The following is a 19342-nucleotide window of genomic DNA, read 5'->3' on the forward strand; positions in this document are numbered from 1 at the left end:
TGCTTATTCTCTTCTGGCTTCTTTCTCCTTCATCTGTCTTCCAGCTTTTTGTTATTTTGCATATGGGTGGTGAGTTTCAGAATAAAATGCAAGACATATCTGATAGTAGTGAATGGCAGCTAATGTTCTTATACAAAGTTTAAATAAAACATATGTTGAATGAAGAAAATTAAAATGACACTAGAGAATATACTTCCATAAATATAAGTAAAGCTTCCAACTCTATTTTCTCCTACAACTTTGAGCAACTAAGCTATTTCAGGGTCCACATATGGATGCCAAGAATGCAGACAAATATTTCTCATTCACGTAATATTTTCATAATTTTACCATACCAAGGTATTACCTGGGTTAGTAATAATTGTACATATTTTATTAGACTCAATTTTAAAACTTAAATGTTTATTTTAAAAAGGAATTTTGTATTATTACAGAACATGGAAATCGGTAGGTAACTCAAAAAGAAATACAAAGAAAATGAAACAATGATATTGAATTGCAAATGAATTTTAAATCCCAACAACTAGAATATAAACTCCATGAAAGCAAGGATTTTTGTCTCTTTTCTTCACTGCTCTACCCCAAGCGTTTACAATAGTACCTGACACATAGTTATTACTCAGTAAAAATGTACTAAATGAATGAAGAATAAATATACCGGAAGGTAAATTGAAAATATTAATCAGTTTTGTGCTTCTCTACTCCACAAAGCCAATTCCCTAAATATCAAGGTTTTTTTCTCCCTAATAAGTTCTTGTTCATCCCAAGGCAGAAGTTCTTATAAAATACGATAGGAATTGGTATTTGTGTACAGTATATACATAAATTCTTATATTTTTATTCATTGTAATATGTTAATTGCTGATAGTGAACAAGGTTCTTTAATGTTATTGTTTAATGTTATATTGTTATAATGATATTGTTCAATTAAGTTCAACAATGCAATTTCCAAGTTGACAAAAGCTGTAGAACAGTGCCTTTAACTTCTGACTGTAAATAGAATGACTTGCAGAGATTTAAACAATACTGATGCTTCGGTCTCACGTACCCCAGGCCAATCCAATCAGAATCCACTGGGAATAGGGCCAACTGTCAGCATTGTTTTTAAAAGCTCCCAAATGATTCAAATGTGCAGACATGCTGAGAGCCACTAATCTAGAAGGACAGCAGTGAAAACCCATTTGTCTATGCAGGATATGATCCCTATATTGTTTTGAGTTTTTAAAATTTATCCTATCTTTATACAATCCAGCTTTTCCCTGTTTTATGAACTTTGAAAAGTTCCTCTCAGGTTTCCATACATACAATTTTAAAAAGCTATCCTTATTTAAAACTATCTTCAAAAAATCAATCCCTCACCTTAATTTGTTTTATAGAACTTCTATAAAAACTCTCCAACTATATCTAATATTTTTGGAAATGAAATCTTCTGAATTGGTTTAGAAAATGATACTTATTTCCTATGAGACACAAAACTTCATTTTCTCATTCCTCTTCTTTGGCTCAGGATAGGTAATGGATACCATGTAAATTGTACACCGTATAACATATAACTGCTAAAATATATTTCAGATGTGACAATGTGACAGCAGAGTAGCTCACAGCTGTGCCAACATGATCAGATAAGACAGCAAAAATATTCCAGGTTGCCAATAACTTAAGAAACTTAAATCAATAGTTTCAATTTAGGACCAAAGTGGGTATGAGCATCTGATGGAGGTGTTTATCAAAGGGATGCAGTGCTGCATTCACAGAAATGCAATTCTCCTACACGATCTCCAAGATCCATCATTTGGATGAAGCTCTCTTTCTATCCTCATGCAAATTGATTTACTTATATATTACACCACATTTTTTCAACAGGAAATCTGCTTTTGTGGTTTCCATAAGGAATTTACGACCATTGTCATTTAACGACACCAAGTAAATCAGCGAAGAAATTTATTGTACTAGGACAATGGGGAAAAATCCAGAAATATAATTAAAATCAAACAACTAAAACAGAAAGTAAAGTGTCCTTACTATACACAGAAGTTACCATTTTCCCTGATATCCAGGCATGAAACCCTATCATTCCTGATTTCTCTATTTCCATATGCAATTGACAACCAAGATTTATGAAAAATATCTTTCCAAAATAGTTTTGCCTGTCCCAGGTTTACATTCTCACACCACCTTTTTGGGGACTTATATTTTCTAGCTTGGATTTTAGTTTAAGCCTCTGAATTCATCTTCCTGTGATTAGTTTTTCTTTCCTCCTATCCATCTTGCATATTATTGGCAGGTTAATATGTTTTAAAACCCACTATTACCAACTTGTCCTGCTAAAACCTTTTCTTACCTACCAACATCATAAAAGCCAAAATCCATCGTTGGACATTACAAACTTTACATGATGTTGCTCCCAACAAATTGTTTATCACAACATTCTTTTCCTTTTTTTCCTAATTTATTAAAAATAGAAATACCACATTAAATTGCCTTTTATGAAACAAAGTGTAAATTTTTTTCTGATATCAAATAATGTAAAATGTGAAGCCAGAAAAATCTGCAATTAAATGCTAACTGTACTACCAACTTACTGGCTGTGACCCCTTCCCCCAAACTCATATGTTGAAATCCTAACTCCCAGTACCTCAGAATGTGACCTTTTTTGGAAATAAGGTCTTTGCAGATGTAGTTAGTTAAGATGAGTCAGTACTGGTGTACTGTCCCTATAAAAAGGGGAAATTTGGACTCAGACACATGCACAGGAGAACGCCATGTGGAGACTGGAATTATGCTGCTACCAGCCAAGGAACGATCGAAGCTAAGAGAGAGTCCTGGATCAGATCTGTCCCTATCGCCTTCAGAGAGAGCATAGCCGGGCTGACACCTTGATCTTGGACTTCTAGCCCCCAGAACTGTGAGCAAATAAATTTGTGTTGTTCAAGCCACTTAGTTTGTGGCACTTCGCTGCAGCAGCTCTAGGAAACTAATACATTGACTGAATAATTATTTTACATTTTTAGTCCAAATTTTTTCATTTCGAAAAATGGGGAGTGTAACATTTGTATCACATGAGTGCCATGAAGATTATGAGACACTATTTGTAGAGTAATACACGGCCTGACTACAGAGGTTATTTTCCTTCCTCTTTGTTCCCTAGTGCTTCCAATTTATATGAACTATAGCTAGCCGAGAAAATTAAAGCTTCTCTGGATCTTAGGTGCTGCAACTGTAGAGTGGTAAACATACTCTACCTGACAGAGACCTATATCAGAGAGTTTCCTGCGGTTTCTTCTAGTTCAGAGTTCTATGACTCATGATCAGAACTCATATCCCTGATCTTGTCTTCACTGCTCATCTCCTCTAATAGTTTATTCTTCAAATCCTCAGAGATGTGATATAAGTTGAATCATGACTGATAGAACAGTTTTTGTTCTTCACACTCTAAAACCTACCTTATCAAATTAGTTTATCAAATACAGTTTTATAGTCTAAAAAAAATCCTAATAGTGCTCTCTGATTACTGATTTTTATGGTAAAAAAAAAAAAAGATATCTGACATTAATTCTAAAAGGTCAGATTTGCCATTCATGTTTTTAAAAAATTAAGCAAGTACATATTTTTGAAAACAGTATTTATTTTATCATAGTTGGCAAATGTCCATTAAACCCTCTATTTCTGCACTTACATTGCTGGAATGATGGACCACTCATGAATGTGTTTGTATTGCTCACAGTACTCTAACAACTAATGGTCAATGGCCAAAATGGTCAATGGGCAGTGCGTTAATTTTGCAAATCTTTAATCATATGATCAACTATTTGGTCTGAAGGGGTGAAGAAAGCTCTTCATTTCCACTTGGATGGTTAAAACATTGCTAACCCCTGTAGTCAGAAGACACAAAATGAATGCATCATCTTCACTGTCTTAAGAGCCTTTCTTTAGTTCCATGTGGGCTAGGAGCGCAGAATATTTCCGTGGAGAAATAAGTACTCCCCTATTCATCTTTGTCCATGGCTACTCAAAAACTTAGAATTTAAAATCCATTTAATTAGGAAGTAATTTGCTACCCAATATTTATGAAGTTATAATTCCAAGCCATGTTGCAACATTGTAAAAGAAGCAGTTTTAGGAATTAGTCACCAATTAGAAAATATGCCCAGGTCAAAAAACTTTAGAGAACTACTTATAATATCCAAACTTTGAATGTCATATTAATTAAGTTATGCTACCTAGCATTAGCAAATAACTATTACTTCAATTGAGTACAAGATTATTCAGTTCCTAACTATGGACTAGTTTCCACCATTTAACAGTAACGATAATATGCTAACAAAATATATACTATGAGACATAAATGAAAGAATGTGGTTTTGTAAACTTTATAACAATGAACAAAGAACAAGTAAACATATAATAATAATTCTTATTAGATACATATAATGAGCATATGGATATATTTTATATATGTATACATACAACTACATGTTGACCAAGGAATGCCAGGTATTTTCTAATAGTAATCTATATAATCAGAAATTCAAAAAATGCAGAAAGGTGTAATTTTTATTAGTAATAGTGTTGATATATAACCTACTAAGTATTCAAACATGAATTTTTATTATCTGAAAAGGACTTAAATTAATTTCATATACATAAAAAACAAATTTATAGATGTCATAGTCACTAATCAATTATCAGTAATTCCATAAGAATACTGATGTTTAATGCTACACTTTCTCAAGAACTCTGAGAATATACCACATTTCAAATCTGATCCTACGTAATATCACTAATAGTAGACTTCTGCTTTCATTGGAGTAGAATTTTTAAAAAAAAAAGCCTACTTTCATGGAGCCATGTTATCCAAAGATTAACCACATAGTTATAAACCTTAAGATCACATTTTGTGTCCAAGATTCCAGAGAGATTGTGCCCACTTGATGGTCACAGTTCACATCTACCTCAAAAGGTTTTTCTTGAAACTGAGCCACATTGATAGAGAGGAGAACAATTCTGATATATTCTTATATTTGCACTTAAAGATGGTCAGAGACACTTAAAGAATGATTCGTATTCACCAACATCTGTGAATCATTTCTAAAATCATATTGTCACAGCATTTCCACCAAATAGCTCTATAATTCTTCAAAAATCTATGATTCTGTTTGATTCAGATCTGATTAGCAATGAACACGGACCTTTAATCCTCATCAGATTAATTAGCATTTTCAGTTCAAGTCTGAATACCAAACAATGTCCTTGTCCTGTTTTTTCTTTTTTTCCCCTGAAGCTCCAAGTTCAATGTGCTCAGATGTCATGACACATCTGTATGGAAGTATAATCTTGTGAACCACTGATGTTGGGTAAATTGGGTTTCTCAAAACACTTTTTAATTCCAAAAAGTCGATTATCTGAAGAAGCAGCTCAGTATGTACCTTCTAGAAGTTTCTAATATCTCACCAAATGGCTGAGTTGAAGTAAACCACATCTCCAAATATTTCCCAAACATTCACCAAATTTTGACGGCTAAAGGTATATTCAGAAAGATTTCTTCTTCTATTGCATTACGTCTTATAAACTCTCCAGAGGAATAATGTATGGAATCTGGGCACACCAGCCTTCACTTTGTTCTCAAACAAACTATCTTTCTCCCTTCAGTTGTAAGTGCTTAACCTATGGTGAGTGCATTCAACTTTTCCATGTTCAAATATCTCAAATTCTTTACAGGCAGATGTTCAGGAATTTACAGCTCATTTGTGATTGCTCATTATAAAAAAATGGGTATTGATTTTTATTTCTCTTTATTTCAGTGGCTTTCAAACTTTGACATTCATCAGAATCAGCTGAAAGTTTGTTAAAACAGATTGCTAGGCCCCACTATTAGAGTTTCTGATTCATTAGATCTAAAAGTGATGCTTGATAATGTGCATTTCTAACAAGTGCCCAGGTGATGCTGATGCTGCTGTTCCTAGAGCCAGACTTTGAGAACCACTGTTCTATTTGTGACAAAAAAATTCAAGCAAGCTACATTCAAGAGTCAGTCCAAATTTGATAGACTGGCAACCCATTTGAGGTACAACTGGAAAACTGCCTACAAACGTACACACTCAGGCAGACCTTTGTGCCATTTGATCTGTTTGAACAAAAGAAGTGTTATAATTTTCCAAGGTAAATCGCCATAGTTAAATCCAACATATAGTAATAAATGAAAATTAATTAATAATCAATTAATAACAAATCTCCTTTTTATATTTTGATAATTTACTGGTATAAATTTTCAAAGGGGCAAAATGACATATATATATATATATATATATATATATATATATTTAACTCAAGCACTTCTTCACAATTTATTTCACACATCATAATCATTATGGAACATCATCTTTATAAGTAACTTCCCCAGGGTAACACAACTAGTTAAGTGGTGGGGAAGAGATTTGAACCTAGTTCTGTTAACTATTCTACAATGATACATTACTGCTCAGATATCATTAGACTATTCATAATTTATTAACTTAAGTATCGGAGGGCCTACTCTTGGGTAAAGTATTGCATTTGATGTTGGGAATACATAACAAAGACAATATCTTGTACTTAACAAGTTTATAACATAGTAGAAAAATTTTACACATATGTAAAAAACTTCAATACAAAGTGATACGTTCTGTAATATCAATAATATAGCTTATCATACTGCAATCTAGTTTCAAAACACCTTTCCAAGAACAATATAACCTGATCTTCAAAACAACTTGAGAGAATTGACAAGATTTATCTTTTTCAATTAGATAAATGAACATCGAAAGAACAAAGATTTTACATGACTTTCCTTCCATTCTATTCTCTAGATAGATGTTTCCCAAAGCATATTTAGCAGCACACTTGACCTAAGTGATTGCCCAGAAGGAAAAAAAAGGTTTCTGTGGGCAATTCTGTATTTCTCCTTGGAGATCCATAATGCATATTATCATTTTAATAGTTCCAAGAAGACTTTCAGTAAAAAAAGACTTACTAACTTTGTTTAATCCGGTGTTATCCAAACTTATGTAACCACAAAACTCTGTATGAAACTTTTGAAACACTGATCTGGACCTACAGTTTTTCAAAGATGTTCTGCAGAGAGCTAAAGGTTTCCAGAAGATTTTAGCGTTAGGGTAGAAGGCACTGAACTGGTCCTTCTTGGCTTCTTCCCACTTCCTCTACCAGCCTGGCTTCATTCAGAACGGTATACTTTTATCTATATAATTTATTAAAGGATGTGATTGCGTAAGTTGAATCAGGAGTGAAAAATTGTTACTTTAAGTGAATGAGCAAAATTTATACTAAACAGCCAGGAAAAGAGATTGAATAGGAATTTATCTTGAAATATAACTAAAGTTTATTTTATATTCAAAAAAATGTAGGCTCTACTTGCAGCCATGTGTTAATTTTTACAGTGAACAAATAACGAATCAAATCATTACAGAGTTTTTAAAACATTTTCTTGAAAAATTTTTGATAACATGACACTTGATCCTTTACTTAATGCTTGACTTTTACATCACAAACATAAAAAACCCTCTTCAATAATATTCAAAACTCTCATCAATTTTGTCAAAGGCTTCTCTTAATTCTCTGACAAGTGTACATAGCAGTCTTTTTGAAACACCCTACCATTATCTTGAATACCTTTTATGCGCATATTTTATAATCACCACAGAGGAAAGCAAACTTGAAAAAATAGAGATACAGACATGCATGAGAATTAGGAGACTAAACATTGAGAGTGAATTAGGGAGGAAAACACTGAAGACAGCATGATGTGGTAGTATGTATTAGTCATGTTTTTATTTTCTGTATTTTATGATGCTTTGACGTCTGGGGAATTTACTAATACTGCTGAGACTGCCCCTCCCAGAGCCAGCTAATTTCTAGAGCTAGTAAACAACTTGCCTGCCAGCAGGCCTACCAAGCAATCCAAAACCCATATCCCAAACCATCTCCTCTATCTAACTCTCACACACCAAGCCAATATTCCCCCTGCCCTAATCACCCCAGGGCTAGATATCAGACAACTAGAAACTGCTCCAATAGCCCAGAGCCCCCAAAATTATACTAACCAATCCTAAACTGTTTACCCTACCGTGCCTTGCCTTTCTCTTGAAATTACAGTGAAAGATGTGAGCTGTGCTGTCCACTCACTCTTTCTGCCTCCTGACCAAACTTGATACTTCCCCATGTGGCCTTGCATGGGTGGCAAGCCCTCTTCTCTTGGAAACTGTGAGTAACAAAACTTCTTTCAATGTCATTGACCTCCTCATGTCATCACTTACTCACCTCTACAAATTAAATCCCAGGTACAATCAAACACAGAGAGTAGAAGCATTCTTGCCAGGTCATCATTTACCAGATGCTTTGTATATAATTTGATCCCTTTGCCAACAGCACCTACAAGAAATTCATGACCAACAGCACCTACATGAAATTCATGAAATCTTGCACTTATTGTGAAGTGTAGATTTTACACTTTTCAACTTATGTAATGTAGTCAGATATAAACAATATTAGACACAGAGACTGACCAAGGCTTGACCTTGTTAGATGACCTTATTAGATGACCTAACAAGAGTGACCTTGTTAGATGGGATATAAAGATTTGTGTTAAACTGGGAGGGATATTTGAGTAGGAATTAAATATATAAACAGTTCATTGAAGAAGATTTTTATTGTATAATAGTTGTTTCCCTATCTAACTCAGAGTGGCAAAATCTTTAACAATGAATCCTCAGATAACCAGGAGGCCCTGTCTATACTCCACATAGCTGAGGAAATTTACATTTATAAAGGAAAATTCCATTTTTAAGGTATGTCCAAACCAGGAAGAGAACTACTCTAGGAGACAACTCTTATCACCTCAGAAACTCTTATCTGCATAAAAGGCAACCCTCATTCACCATACATTTCCTCCCCCGGCCTTCTCATAACTTGCCTCCTCCCCCTAGAAGCCCAAAACCCCTTTAGCATTGTTTAGCCTAAGATAGTATATAAGCTTAAATCATCTGGCTACCTCTGGGGTCTCATTTCATTAAGAAACTCCCACATATAGTAATTAAATTGTTTTCTTTTTCTCTCGTTAATCTGTCTTCTATCAGTTTGACTTGAGGACCCCAGCCACTGAACCTAGGAGAGTGAAGGGAACAAGATTTTTCCTCCCGAACAGTAGTTTCAGGGAGTGTAAGAAAAACAAGTTAACATTCTGTTACTATTTTGCCATTTTGAATTTTTAAAGAGAAAAAATAAGGATTTTGTTGTTATAGTTTAAGCCTTGTTTAAAGAATCTAGAATTTACCCTAGGGCTTTATTTTTATCTTTTATGAACTAATAACTACAAATTTCAAATAAAACCTCAGTTGTTTTTTTTTTTGATGAAGATCAGCCCTGAGCTAACATCCATGCCAATCCTCCTCTTTTTGCTGAGGAAGACTGGCCCTGGGCTAACATCTGTGCCTATCTTCCTCCACTTTATATGGGACGCTGCCACAGCACAGCCTGACAAGCGGTGCGTCGGTGTGCGCCTGGGATCCAAACCCAGCAGCGGAGCGCGCGCACTTAACCACTACGCCACAGGGCCAGCCCCAAAACTTCAAGTTTAAATAAAATTTAATATCAGTGTATTCTGTTCTAATTTTTGAGAGCTGCAGCTTTTTTAAAAGTGCAGTTTCAAAGATACAATGGATGTGATTAAAACTGTGTGAATAATTAATTTGAAAATATAGGACACATGACATAGTAAATCCATAATCAAGTGAGAAGGAATTATTTACACCATAAAGAACAAACCTAATATCCATAAAAATGTGTCCCTATAAACATAATACATTTTTGTTAACCCTAAATACCATAATTAGGAAAATTTTCTTTCATTAATCAAATATTCTAATTAACAAAAAGTCATATTTATTCTAAATATTAATTATTATATTTATAAATAGACTAAAGAAACACATCCATATTAAAACTATACTTATAATAATTTTATCTTTATTTTTGGATTTGGAAAATATTTCATGATCTCTCGGTGCTTTGGGTTACCATTATAATCATCATTTTTTAACTCATACATCCAACCAACAAATGCCTCTTATATGACATATATTATACTAAGTTCTGGGAATACAACCACAAATAAAACAGTCACTGCCCTCAAGAATCTTAAAGATCTGCCGAACAGGCAGATAACCCCATAGGAATTATAACACGCAGTGATATGTGCTATGATAAAAGTATGCTAGGATAGCCTGGGGAGATCAGAAGCTTCCAAAATAAAGCAGCAACTAAACTGAGCAAGAGTTGAAAAGCCATTCTAGTCTGTGGACCCAGAGCTAGGGAGTAAGCCTGGCATCAGGAAGTGGGATAGTGAGCATACATAAAGCCAAATTGGTCACAAGAAGTCAAATCATGAAGGGCTTCTTGAGCTGTGAAGAGTTAAGACATTATCCTGAAGGTAATGGGAGGACATTGAAAGATTTTTATCAGGGATGAAAAATGATGGATATTGTTGAATGTTAGAGGCAGAGCATTGCTTAATTAAGATTTATAGAAACTCAAATGCCAGTAAATGTATCAATTCAAGAGTAATATAAGCATTTTTTCAATGGCATGATACATATAATACTCTATGTCATTCCTATTCATTAATTTTGCAACATGTTTCTTTTGTTTTTAGGTAAGAAAAACATATTTAAATTCCCTGAAATAGATAGCTATATCATTATGTATTTATAAATTTATATAATTTTTAAAATGCTTATATAAGACAAAAGCAAAATTTCAATCATAGTAGGTACTGCAAAGTCTTTTATTACAATACTGTGATCAGTTGCAGAATATACAGATTAGAATAAATAAGAAAAATTTAGAGGACTCTAGAGGAGAGCATAAAAATTCTTTGAAGAAAATAAGAGCTACAAGAAAAGGTCAAGATAGCCAAAACCAATTTACTAAGACATTCTGAAGAATGTCTTAGAAACTGTCTTAAGACATACTTTTTCTTTTAGGAATTAAATAGGCAGCATCTCTTCTGAGAGATTGTAATACTCCCTTTCTGCCTCCTTTCACCCAAAAAGAAATAAAAGAAAAAAATATTCCAATCAACCATGTGAATTATTTCCCAACTCACAGAGATAGAGAGAAAGTGAAATTATTTATCATCAGACATTTTCTGGTTAATATTTCTTTTTAAAATAAACAAAACATTTACCTATACAAAATATATTAAATACAAGTACCTTCAAGGAAACTACTGTATCATTTCTTGGGTCTTCTTAAGCCTCTTGGATTCTAAAATGTAATTGATTTCTTTTCTGAATCATGAGTATAGTGGAGTTTCATAATATTCTAGGACAACTTATACTTACATGTTAAATTATATTTAAATACTAATGATAATTCTTAAAGCTTTTATTTTGGCCATATTAGGAAAAATAAATTTACCTTCCAAAGTTTATCCATGACAATGAGTTTTTGCTGTTATTGGGAAAGTATACATTTTATAGTAAGTATTAACAGGGCATTTGTTGTTGTTATGTGCCATCAAGTCCGCTTAGATTCCTGGTGACCCTACGAATGAGTGATGTCCACAATGTCCTGTCCTCACCAGCCCTACTCATCTTCTGTAGACTCACGCCTATGGCTTCCTTTATGGAGTCAATCCATCTCAAATTTGGTCTTCCTCTTTTCCTGCTGCCTTCTACTTTTCTCAGAATTATTGTCTTTTCCAAAGCATCCTGCCTTCTCATGATGAGCCCAAAGTAGGACAGCCTCAGTTTTATCATTTTTGCCTCCAGCGATAGTTCAGGCTTAATTTGCTCCAGGACCCACTTGTTCGTCTTTCCGGCAGTGCAGGGTATCCATAGAGCTCTCCTCCAACACCACATTTCAAATGAATAAATTTTTTTCCTGTCAGCCTTCTTCACTGTCCAGCCTTCGCACCTGAACATAGTAATTGGGAATACAAGGGTGTGGAGAATCTTGGCCTTAGTCTCTAATGACACTTTCTTATACTTCATGATCTTTCTTAATTCTTTCATTGCTGCCCTTCCAAGTCTCAGTCTTCTCTTGATTTCTTGGCTGCAGTCTTCATTCAAATTGATGACGGAACCAAAGCAAACAAAATCTTTAACAATTTCAGTGTATTCATTGTCTGCATTAAAGTTGTGTATTTCTTCTGTGGTCATGATTTTCGTCTTCTTGATGTTCAAATGCAGTCCTACTTTGGCATTTTCCTCCTCCACTTTTGTCAGAAGTTGTTTCAAGTCATTGCTGCTGTCTGCCAGTAAGACTGTGTCATCTGCATATCTTAGATTGTTGATATTTCTTTTACCAATTTTCACTCCTCCGTCATCTGAATTTAGCCCAGTTTTTTTTTATGATATGTTCCGTGTACAGAGTAAACAGATAGGGAGATAAGATGTACCCTTATCTGACACCTTTGCCTATAGGAAACAATTCTATCTCTCCATATTCTGTCCTAACAGGGCATGGTTAAACAAAATTAAAAAATTAAAATTAACAGATTTTCCTTGTCCATTGCCATATATACCAATAAAGTAGCAATCAGCAAATGACTTCCTATACTTTGCAATAGACCTATTAGTGGATAAATATTTTGACTATTATCCCTGGTTATAGGTAGTAACTATCTTCCAAGTAAAACTGGATTATTCTGGGCCAGTATTTTTCACCTATGTTCTATAGATCCCCTGGGGTTTCATCCTGGTACAGAATGAGGGTGGGGAGGAAAGAAAGCTGGGGCAGGTCAGAGGCCTTTGTTTTATATATTAGAGTTAAATAAATGATTTTACCTAAAAAAGATAGTCTCACAGCCTTAAATCAAGCTGAAATTCATTCCACTAGAGGTTGCTTAAAAAAAGCATTTTGTACAAAATTTGTCAACTACTCTGCAGCAGTTTCCTTACAATATCCCCATTGCCCTCCTGTTCTAAGACCAAATTCTTATTCCTTGACCTCAGATCTCAGTTTTTTCTACCATAAGCCTATCACTATATATTTGTTTTTATTTTATTTTTTTATTTTATTTTATTTATTTTATTATTTTATTTTTTGTGAGAAAGATTGGCCCTGAGCTAACATCTGTTGCCAATCCTCTTCTTTTTGCTGAGGAAGATTGGCCCTGAGCTAACATCTGTGCCCATCTTCCTCCATTTTTGTATATGAGATGCTACCACAGCCTGGCTTGATGAGCAGTGGATTGGTCTGCACCCAAGATTCAAACCTGTGAACCCCGGGTGGCTGAAGCGGAGTGTGTAAAGTTAAACACTAGGCCACTGGGCCGGCCCTAGCCTACCACTATATATTTGAATAAAACTTTGCATTAAAGACAACTTCATATATTTATGAAAAATCATTGTCAGCTGAACAGTGATTCAGACAAACACCCATGTTTGGGATGCCCAGCAAGTTAGTAGTTAAGTGCTTCATAACTTATAGCTATAGTATTTTTACTACATTATTTCATTACTTTTCCTAATGAAATTTTAGGGTATTGTTGATTCTACAGAGGAACTTGAGGCTTTAGCTAAGAAGTTTAATAAGTATCCCAAGGTCATACCACTAGGATTTGAGGCCAGCAATCTTCTCACTATGCTGTTACTGTGCTACTTTGTCTTCCAGGAAGAGGGATGGAGATGACTTCCAGATACTTACCAGGCATAATGAAAAGGCCATAGTGATCACTCAAATGGAATATCCAAGTCTTGATGAGCTGTGGATTCGTAACTTAACTTATCTCTCTTCCATTAAGGAAAAAATTTGCTAAAGCCAAAAACTTGAATCTCGGGAAAAAAGTAATCATCTTTTAATAATTTTATAAATTATTTTCTCTTTTCACAGGCAAGCCGGCATATTTACGAGAGAAGTTTCTGTTAAACAATTTCATTTACAGTTGTCTTTAATGCAAAGTTTTTGCACCCTGTTTCTTCTTAAAAGATGATTTGACTGTGATATCCATCATTCCATTACTATCAACAACAAAAAGAAGAGGAGCTTTAAGCGATTATGTGCCAGGCATTGAGCTGCATCCTTTAAATTTACTATTTCATTTATTCTCTACAACCACACTAGTTTACAGATGAAGAAATTGAAGCAGAAAAAGGTTAAGTAACTTGATGAAGGTAACAGATCCAGTGAAAGTGTACCTGGGATCCAAACCCTATTAAGCTCTTATTTGCCACGTGTTTTTCTTACTTCCACCTGCTCCCAATTCCTCCTCTAACAGAAATCGTACTGAAAAGTAGGCACAGACGTACACACTCATACAGTGTGTGCAGAATGTGATAAGTAATATATATGAATATAAAAATAAGTAAATATAAATAACTTAGAATGTTGGACAGCTATACCAAGAAAGATTAAGAATATATATAAATACATAAATATATACTCACATATATATATACACACAAATGTTAATACTGGTAAAACTAGGTGATGGGATTATTTATTCCTTATATGTTTACCATTTTCAAATTTCCTTTAATGAGCATATGTTACTTTTACAATTAGAGAAAAAGTTATTTTTTAAAAATTCCATCTTGTTACAAATATGTGTGATTAATTTTTATCCTACTTTTTGGTCTTGTATTATTTTTTTTCCAATACTATATATTTTTATGGAATCTATATTTTATATTAAATAAGATTGCACTTGCTCTTTACATATTGGTGTAAAGTTATTAACTCATTACCTCGATTAGAGTGTAAAGAATGGATTCATTCATTCAGACTTGGTAGGTATATAAATGTTCACATATTTTAAACGATTTCAAACTAGAGGCATATATAAAATTTGAAGGGATCTAAAATTTGATAATATAAAAATACAACCAAAATATGCTATGAGATAATGGAAAAAAAAAATATATATATATATATATATATATATATATATATATATATATATATATATATATTGGTTTTTGTCCCTGGTTCCTGGCACAGAACTCCTAAAATTCCTTGTAATTTCCTAAGTGATAAGAGAACCAGGAGCATCTTTTGTTCTAAGATTTGGTATTTGGCTCCAGTTCCTGACACAGAGTTCCTAAATCCCTTGGAAATTCCTGGGTGGTAGCAGTCTTTTTTTGCTGTGAGGGAACTCTTGGTGGACTCCTGAAAGCTCCTGGATGGGAGCTGGTCACCAGAAAGGCCAAGCCATGACTAGAAGCTTAGAATTTTCAGCTCCCCTCAATTCTCCAGAGAGAAGAGAGAGACTGGAAATGGAGTTAACAATTGACCAAGCCTACATGATGAAGCCTCTATAAAAATCCCAAGAGTGTGGGGTTTTGGAGAGCTTTGGGGTTGGTAAAAATATGGAGGTGCTAGGAGAGTGTCACACCTGGAGAGAGCATGGGAACTCTGGGCCCCTTACCATATACCTTGCCCTGCACATCTCTTCCATCTGGATGTTCAGCCGTATCCTTTATCATATCCTTTTACAATAAACTGATAAATGGTAAGTAAACTGTTTTCCTGAGTTCTGTAAGCTGCTCTAGCAAACTAATCAAACCCAAGGAGGGGGTCGTGGAAACCTCTGATTTTCGCTTAGAATCACAGATGATAACCTGGACTTGGAATTGGCATCTGAAGTAGAGGGATGGGAAGCAGCCTTGTGGAACTGAGCCTTGAACCTGTCCAAGATTTGATAGTATCTATCCAAATATCTATCCAAATAGATAGTATCAAATCTGAGTTAAATTATAGGACATCCAGCTGGTGTTACAGAAAATTGTGGGGAAAAATCCCCACACATCTAGTGTCAGAAGTGTTGTGAGTGTGGTAGCAGTGTGAGAGTAAAAGAGAAACACAGAAGGAAGATTGGGTTTTTCTCTACACATATGACTAGGAAAATGATCTATCTATAAATATATTCAGGTTTTAGAATTTTTAGAGCTAACTGTTAAATTCATTATGGTCCACCACGAAGGATCCACACTTTGTACTGTCCTGATTTAGCATGCTCACTTTGGAGCTCAGCCCCACTGCCTCAGGGAAGGCTTTCCCACATTCCCTTCCTACCGATGTCCCCCCATCTTTCCATTCTCTTCCCTTGTCACTTCCTGTTCACCAAACTTCCAGCCTACCCACACCCCAATTTGTTATAGACAGAAGCAAAAGAAGAGAAAGGAAGAAGTAATAAGAGTAAGTTGAAGAAAGAACTTTGTTCATCTCAAGCTTATTGATTAATATTTCCGCAAATCCATACTATTAGAGAAAAGAAACAAAAGGGGGAAGACAGAGGGGCAGGAAGGAAAGGAAGACAGAAAAGGGGAGGAAGGAGGAGGAAGACGAAAGTTATTTGTACCTTTATCATCCTTCATAATAGCTTAGTATTTCCAACTTGGAAACAAAAAGGGAAGAGGATGAAAGTTGCACGTTTAAACTCGAAGTCTTTAAATTCTATCACTCTCCCTAAAACTCTTATCTAATCACACCCAATAATAACACAATCATAGTCATAACACATTTATTTAAAACATGATTCAAAGTTGTTATTGAGGCAATTGATGTTAATTGACAAGTTGACATCTTAAATCACAGCTGTTTCTCTATTGTGGCTACATAACAAAGCAACACTTTGGAAAACACAGAGAAGTAGAGATAAAAGCAATGGTTAAAAAGAGACATAGACAGAGACAGAGACAGAGAGAGAGAGAGAGAGAGAGAAGAAAAACGGAGTGTGAAATCTCACAGGCAAAAAATGCCATGAGCAAATCACTATATAAATTAGGCATTATATTGTAATCGCATATTTTATTAGGTAGCAGCTACAGTCACATGTAGGTCCTTTCCTCCCTAGATTTTAATGCTACCAACAATTATCAGTGAATATGGGTGAAAGAATTTTTAAAAAATTACAATTAGGTTTAAAAGAAATTGAATCTGTTGATTATCTGTGTCTGTATATAGACTTATGTTACATATGTTTCTGGAAAAATAATTGATCCATATATCTAGTAATGCCAAATAAGCATACTCTAAATCATTCAGTGTCCTCTTAAGATTCTTCAAATATCCACCAGAAAAAGTATCATCGTGTGTGTTAACACAATTTCTTTTGTTCTAGTCAGTATAAGTATCTGTCTAGTTGCTTATTTAGGTTTGCAAATGACAGGGCTAACTAAATGCCAAAGAAAAGTCAATCATTCCTGTAAAAATAAAGAATTCATTGAATAATTTATTTCTTTTTTTAACAAATTTTTTTTCATTCAGTAATTTAAATGTAACAGATTATTATTTTTTTAATGATTGGTGTTTTACGCAGGAACCATAGACTACTCTAACACATATACAAATCTCTCTTCAAGAGTCTAGAACTGCTATTGGCAAAGTCTGTGTTGTTTACTGCTCAACCTTATTTCTATAGGCTTCACAATACAAACAAAGGAGTAGACAGGGTTGAGAGGAGGAGAAAAGACCTCCAGTTGGAGATATCATAGCCTGCAAGAACAGAAAGGATTAATAGGAGCAATATGGAAGCTTGGCTTTTTAGGGTAAAGGATAAATTTTGTTTCATTTATATAACCTTTCATCCGTCTTCAAATCTACTAGAATGCTTTTAATAGGGCAAATGTAAATATACTTCTTAGATAAAATTAAGCCACAATACAGAATAGTCACAATACAACCATCAGGCCAGCACCATTGCATTGTGTTCTATCAGCTACCACATTTGAAAAGGAGCCAGTATTATAATTTAGTTTTCTGTTCAATAAATATTTATCGACATCTATATTTTCCAGAACTGTCCCAAGCCCTAGGAATACAAAAATGAAAACAATTGCCATGGTCCCTGCCCACTTGGGACTCAAAGTGACTACTGTGATCTTTTTGGTCACAATTTGGTAAAAGCATAAAAATTCCGGAATAGAAATAAAACTGGTGGTCTACTCAGAAGCTTGCACTAGGGCTGATTAAAACTTCAGTTTCTGGGGCCGGCCCGGTGGCGCAAGCGGTTAAGTGCGCGCGCTCCGCTGCGGCGGCCCGGGGTTCGCTGGTTCGGATCCCGGGCGCGCACCGACGCACTGCTTGGTAAGCCATGCTGTGGCGGCGTCCCATATAAAGTGGAGGAAGATAGGCACAGATGTTAGCCCAGGGCCGTCTTCCTCAGCAAAAAAAAAAAAAAGAGGAGGATTGGCAGATGTTAGCTCAGGGCTGATCTCCTCACAAAAAAAAAAAAAAAAAAAAAAAAAAACTTCAGTTTCTTTACATCCTATTTGGCCTGGCAGTCCAATGTGCTGTCTACAAAATTGCCTACAATCTCATGCATGCTTACCTGACCTCCAGAGCAGAATTATCAAGGCAGACATTTCTGGATGGCTGCCTCAAGATTTCAATAATTTTCACAACTGAGAACTGGAATAAATCCCCAAACAAGTGAAAGCAATATCTGATAGACCCTACAAGGACTCTTGACACATCCTGGAGTTCTCACTGGTTAACTTAAGTGAGAAATGTAAAACCTGGGTTATTAATATTTACTTGTTTTTACATCTTCATTGGGACTGCAAAAGGCATTAAAACATGTCAGTGTCACACACTGAATTTCTGTGGGCCTCTAACAATGATTTGCTATACTTCATTTAGGACTATGACATTGATATGCCATTTGATGAGTGTACATGATTGGCGATTTTCCCTAGACAGAGAGTGGAGTTTGAGTGTAGTTATTCACATGCTTGCATCCTATAGAGTACAGCAAATCTAACTGGCACATGCATAAGGGCTTGCTCTTATTAGTATCACATCGTAATAAGTTAAGATGAACAGCCATTTTCAGCCCAAGTGGCCGCTCTTATAATCAGCAATAGTTCAGTTAATGAATCAAGGCAAACACATAGGAAATGCTAGTTCCTCATAACTCTCTTCCAGAAACACAAGACAATACATACAAGAAGACACACTAAACAAACTGGACTTGTACTAAAATTAATAATTGTGAATATGACTGAGATACAATGCATAGGCTCAATTGCTTCTAGTACTTCATAAAATACAAGAAGAATATCTGGCTATAAATTATGTTCAAAAGCTATAAGATAGTATTAAAAAATTATGACTAATCATTTTGCAAAACTTTTTAAAAATCCTCCAAAAAAGAAGAAAATCTCTTCATACCATATAGAATACAAATTGCAAAATAAAAAACCACATGAATCAACTTAAGTATAAAAGTATAAGATTACCTGTGTCTATCATATTTATACTACACAATTGTATTAGTTTTTTATTGTTGCATAACATATTACCACAAACTTAGCAACTTAAAACAACACACATTTATTATCTGTTT

The 19342-nt window shown here is 34.6% G+C and overlaps 1 protein-coding gene across 10 annotated transcripts in view; it reads right to left on the reverse strand.

Annotated features, from left to right (window-relative positions):
* NAALADL2 (N-acetylated alpha-linked acidic dipeptidase like 2) overlaps positions 1 to 19342 on the reverse strand; it is a 1285146-nt gene that overhangs the window by 795036 nt on the left and 470768 nt on the right. For 2 of the 10 annotated variants that reach the window (XM_058556333.1, XM_058556323.1), the window contains exon 1: positions 8314 to 8714. The exons of the other annotated variants lie outside the window; for them this stretch is intronic. In XM_058556333.1, the coding sequence (XP_058412316.1) occupies positions 8314 to 8362 (49 nt within the window). In that variant the 5' untranslated portion in view covers positions 8363 to 8714. Of the gene's footprint in view, positions 1 to 8313; positions 8715 to 19342 lie in introns of those variants that run through there. 10 annotated transcript variants of the gene reach the window in all.

The sequence above is a fragment of the Diceros bicornis genome, chromosome 15 (genome assembly GCF_020826845.1).
Source record: "Diceros bicornis minor isolate mBicDic1 chromosome 15, mDicBic1.mat.cur, whole genome shotgun sequence".
NCBI lineage: Eukaryota > Metazoa > Chordata > Mammalia > Perissodactyla > Rhinocerotidae > Diceros > Diceros bicornis.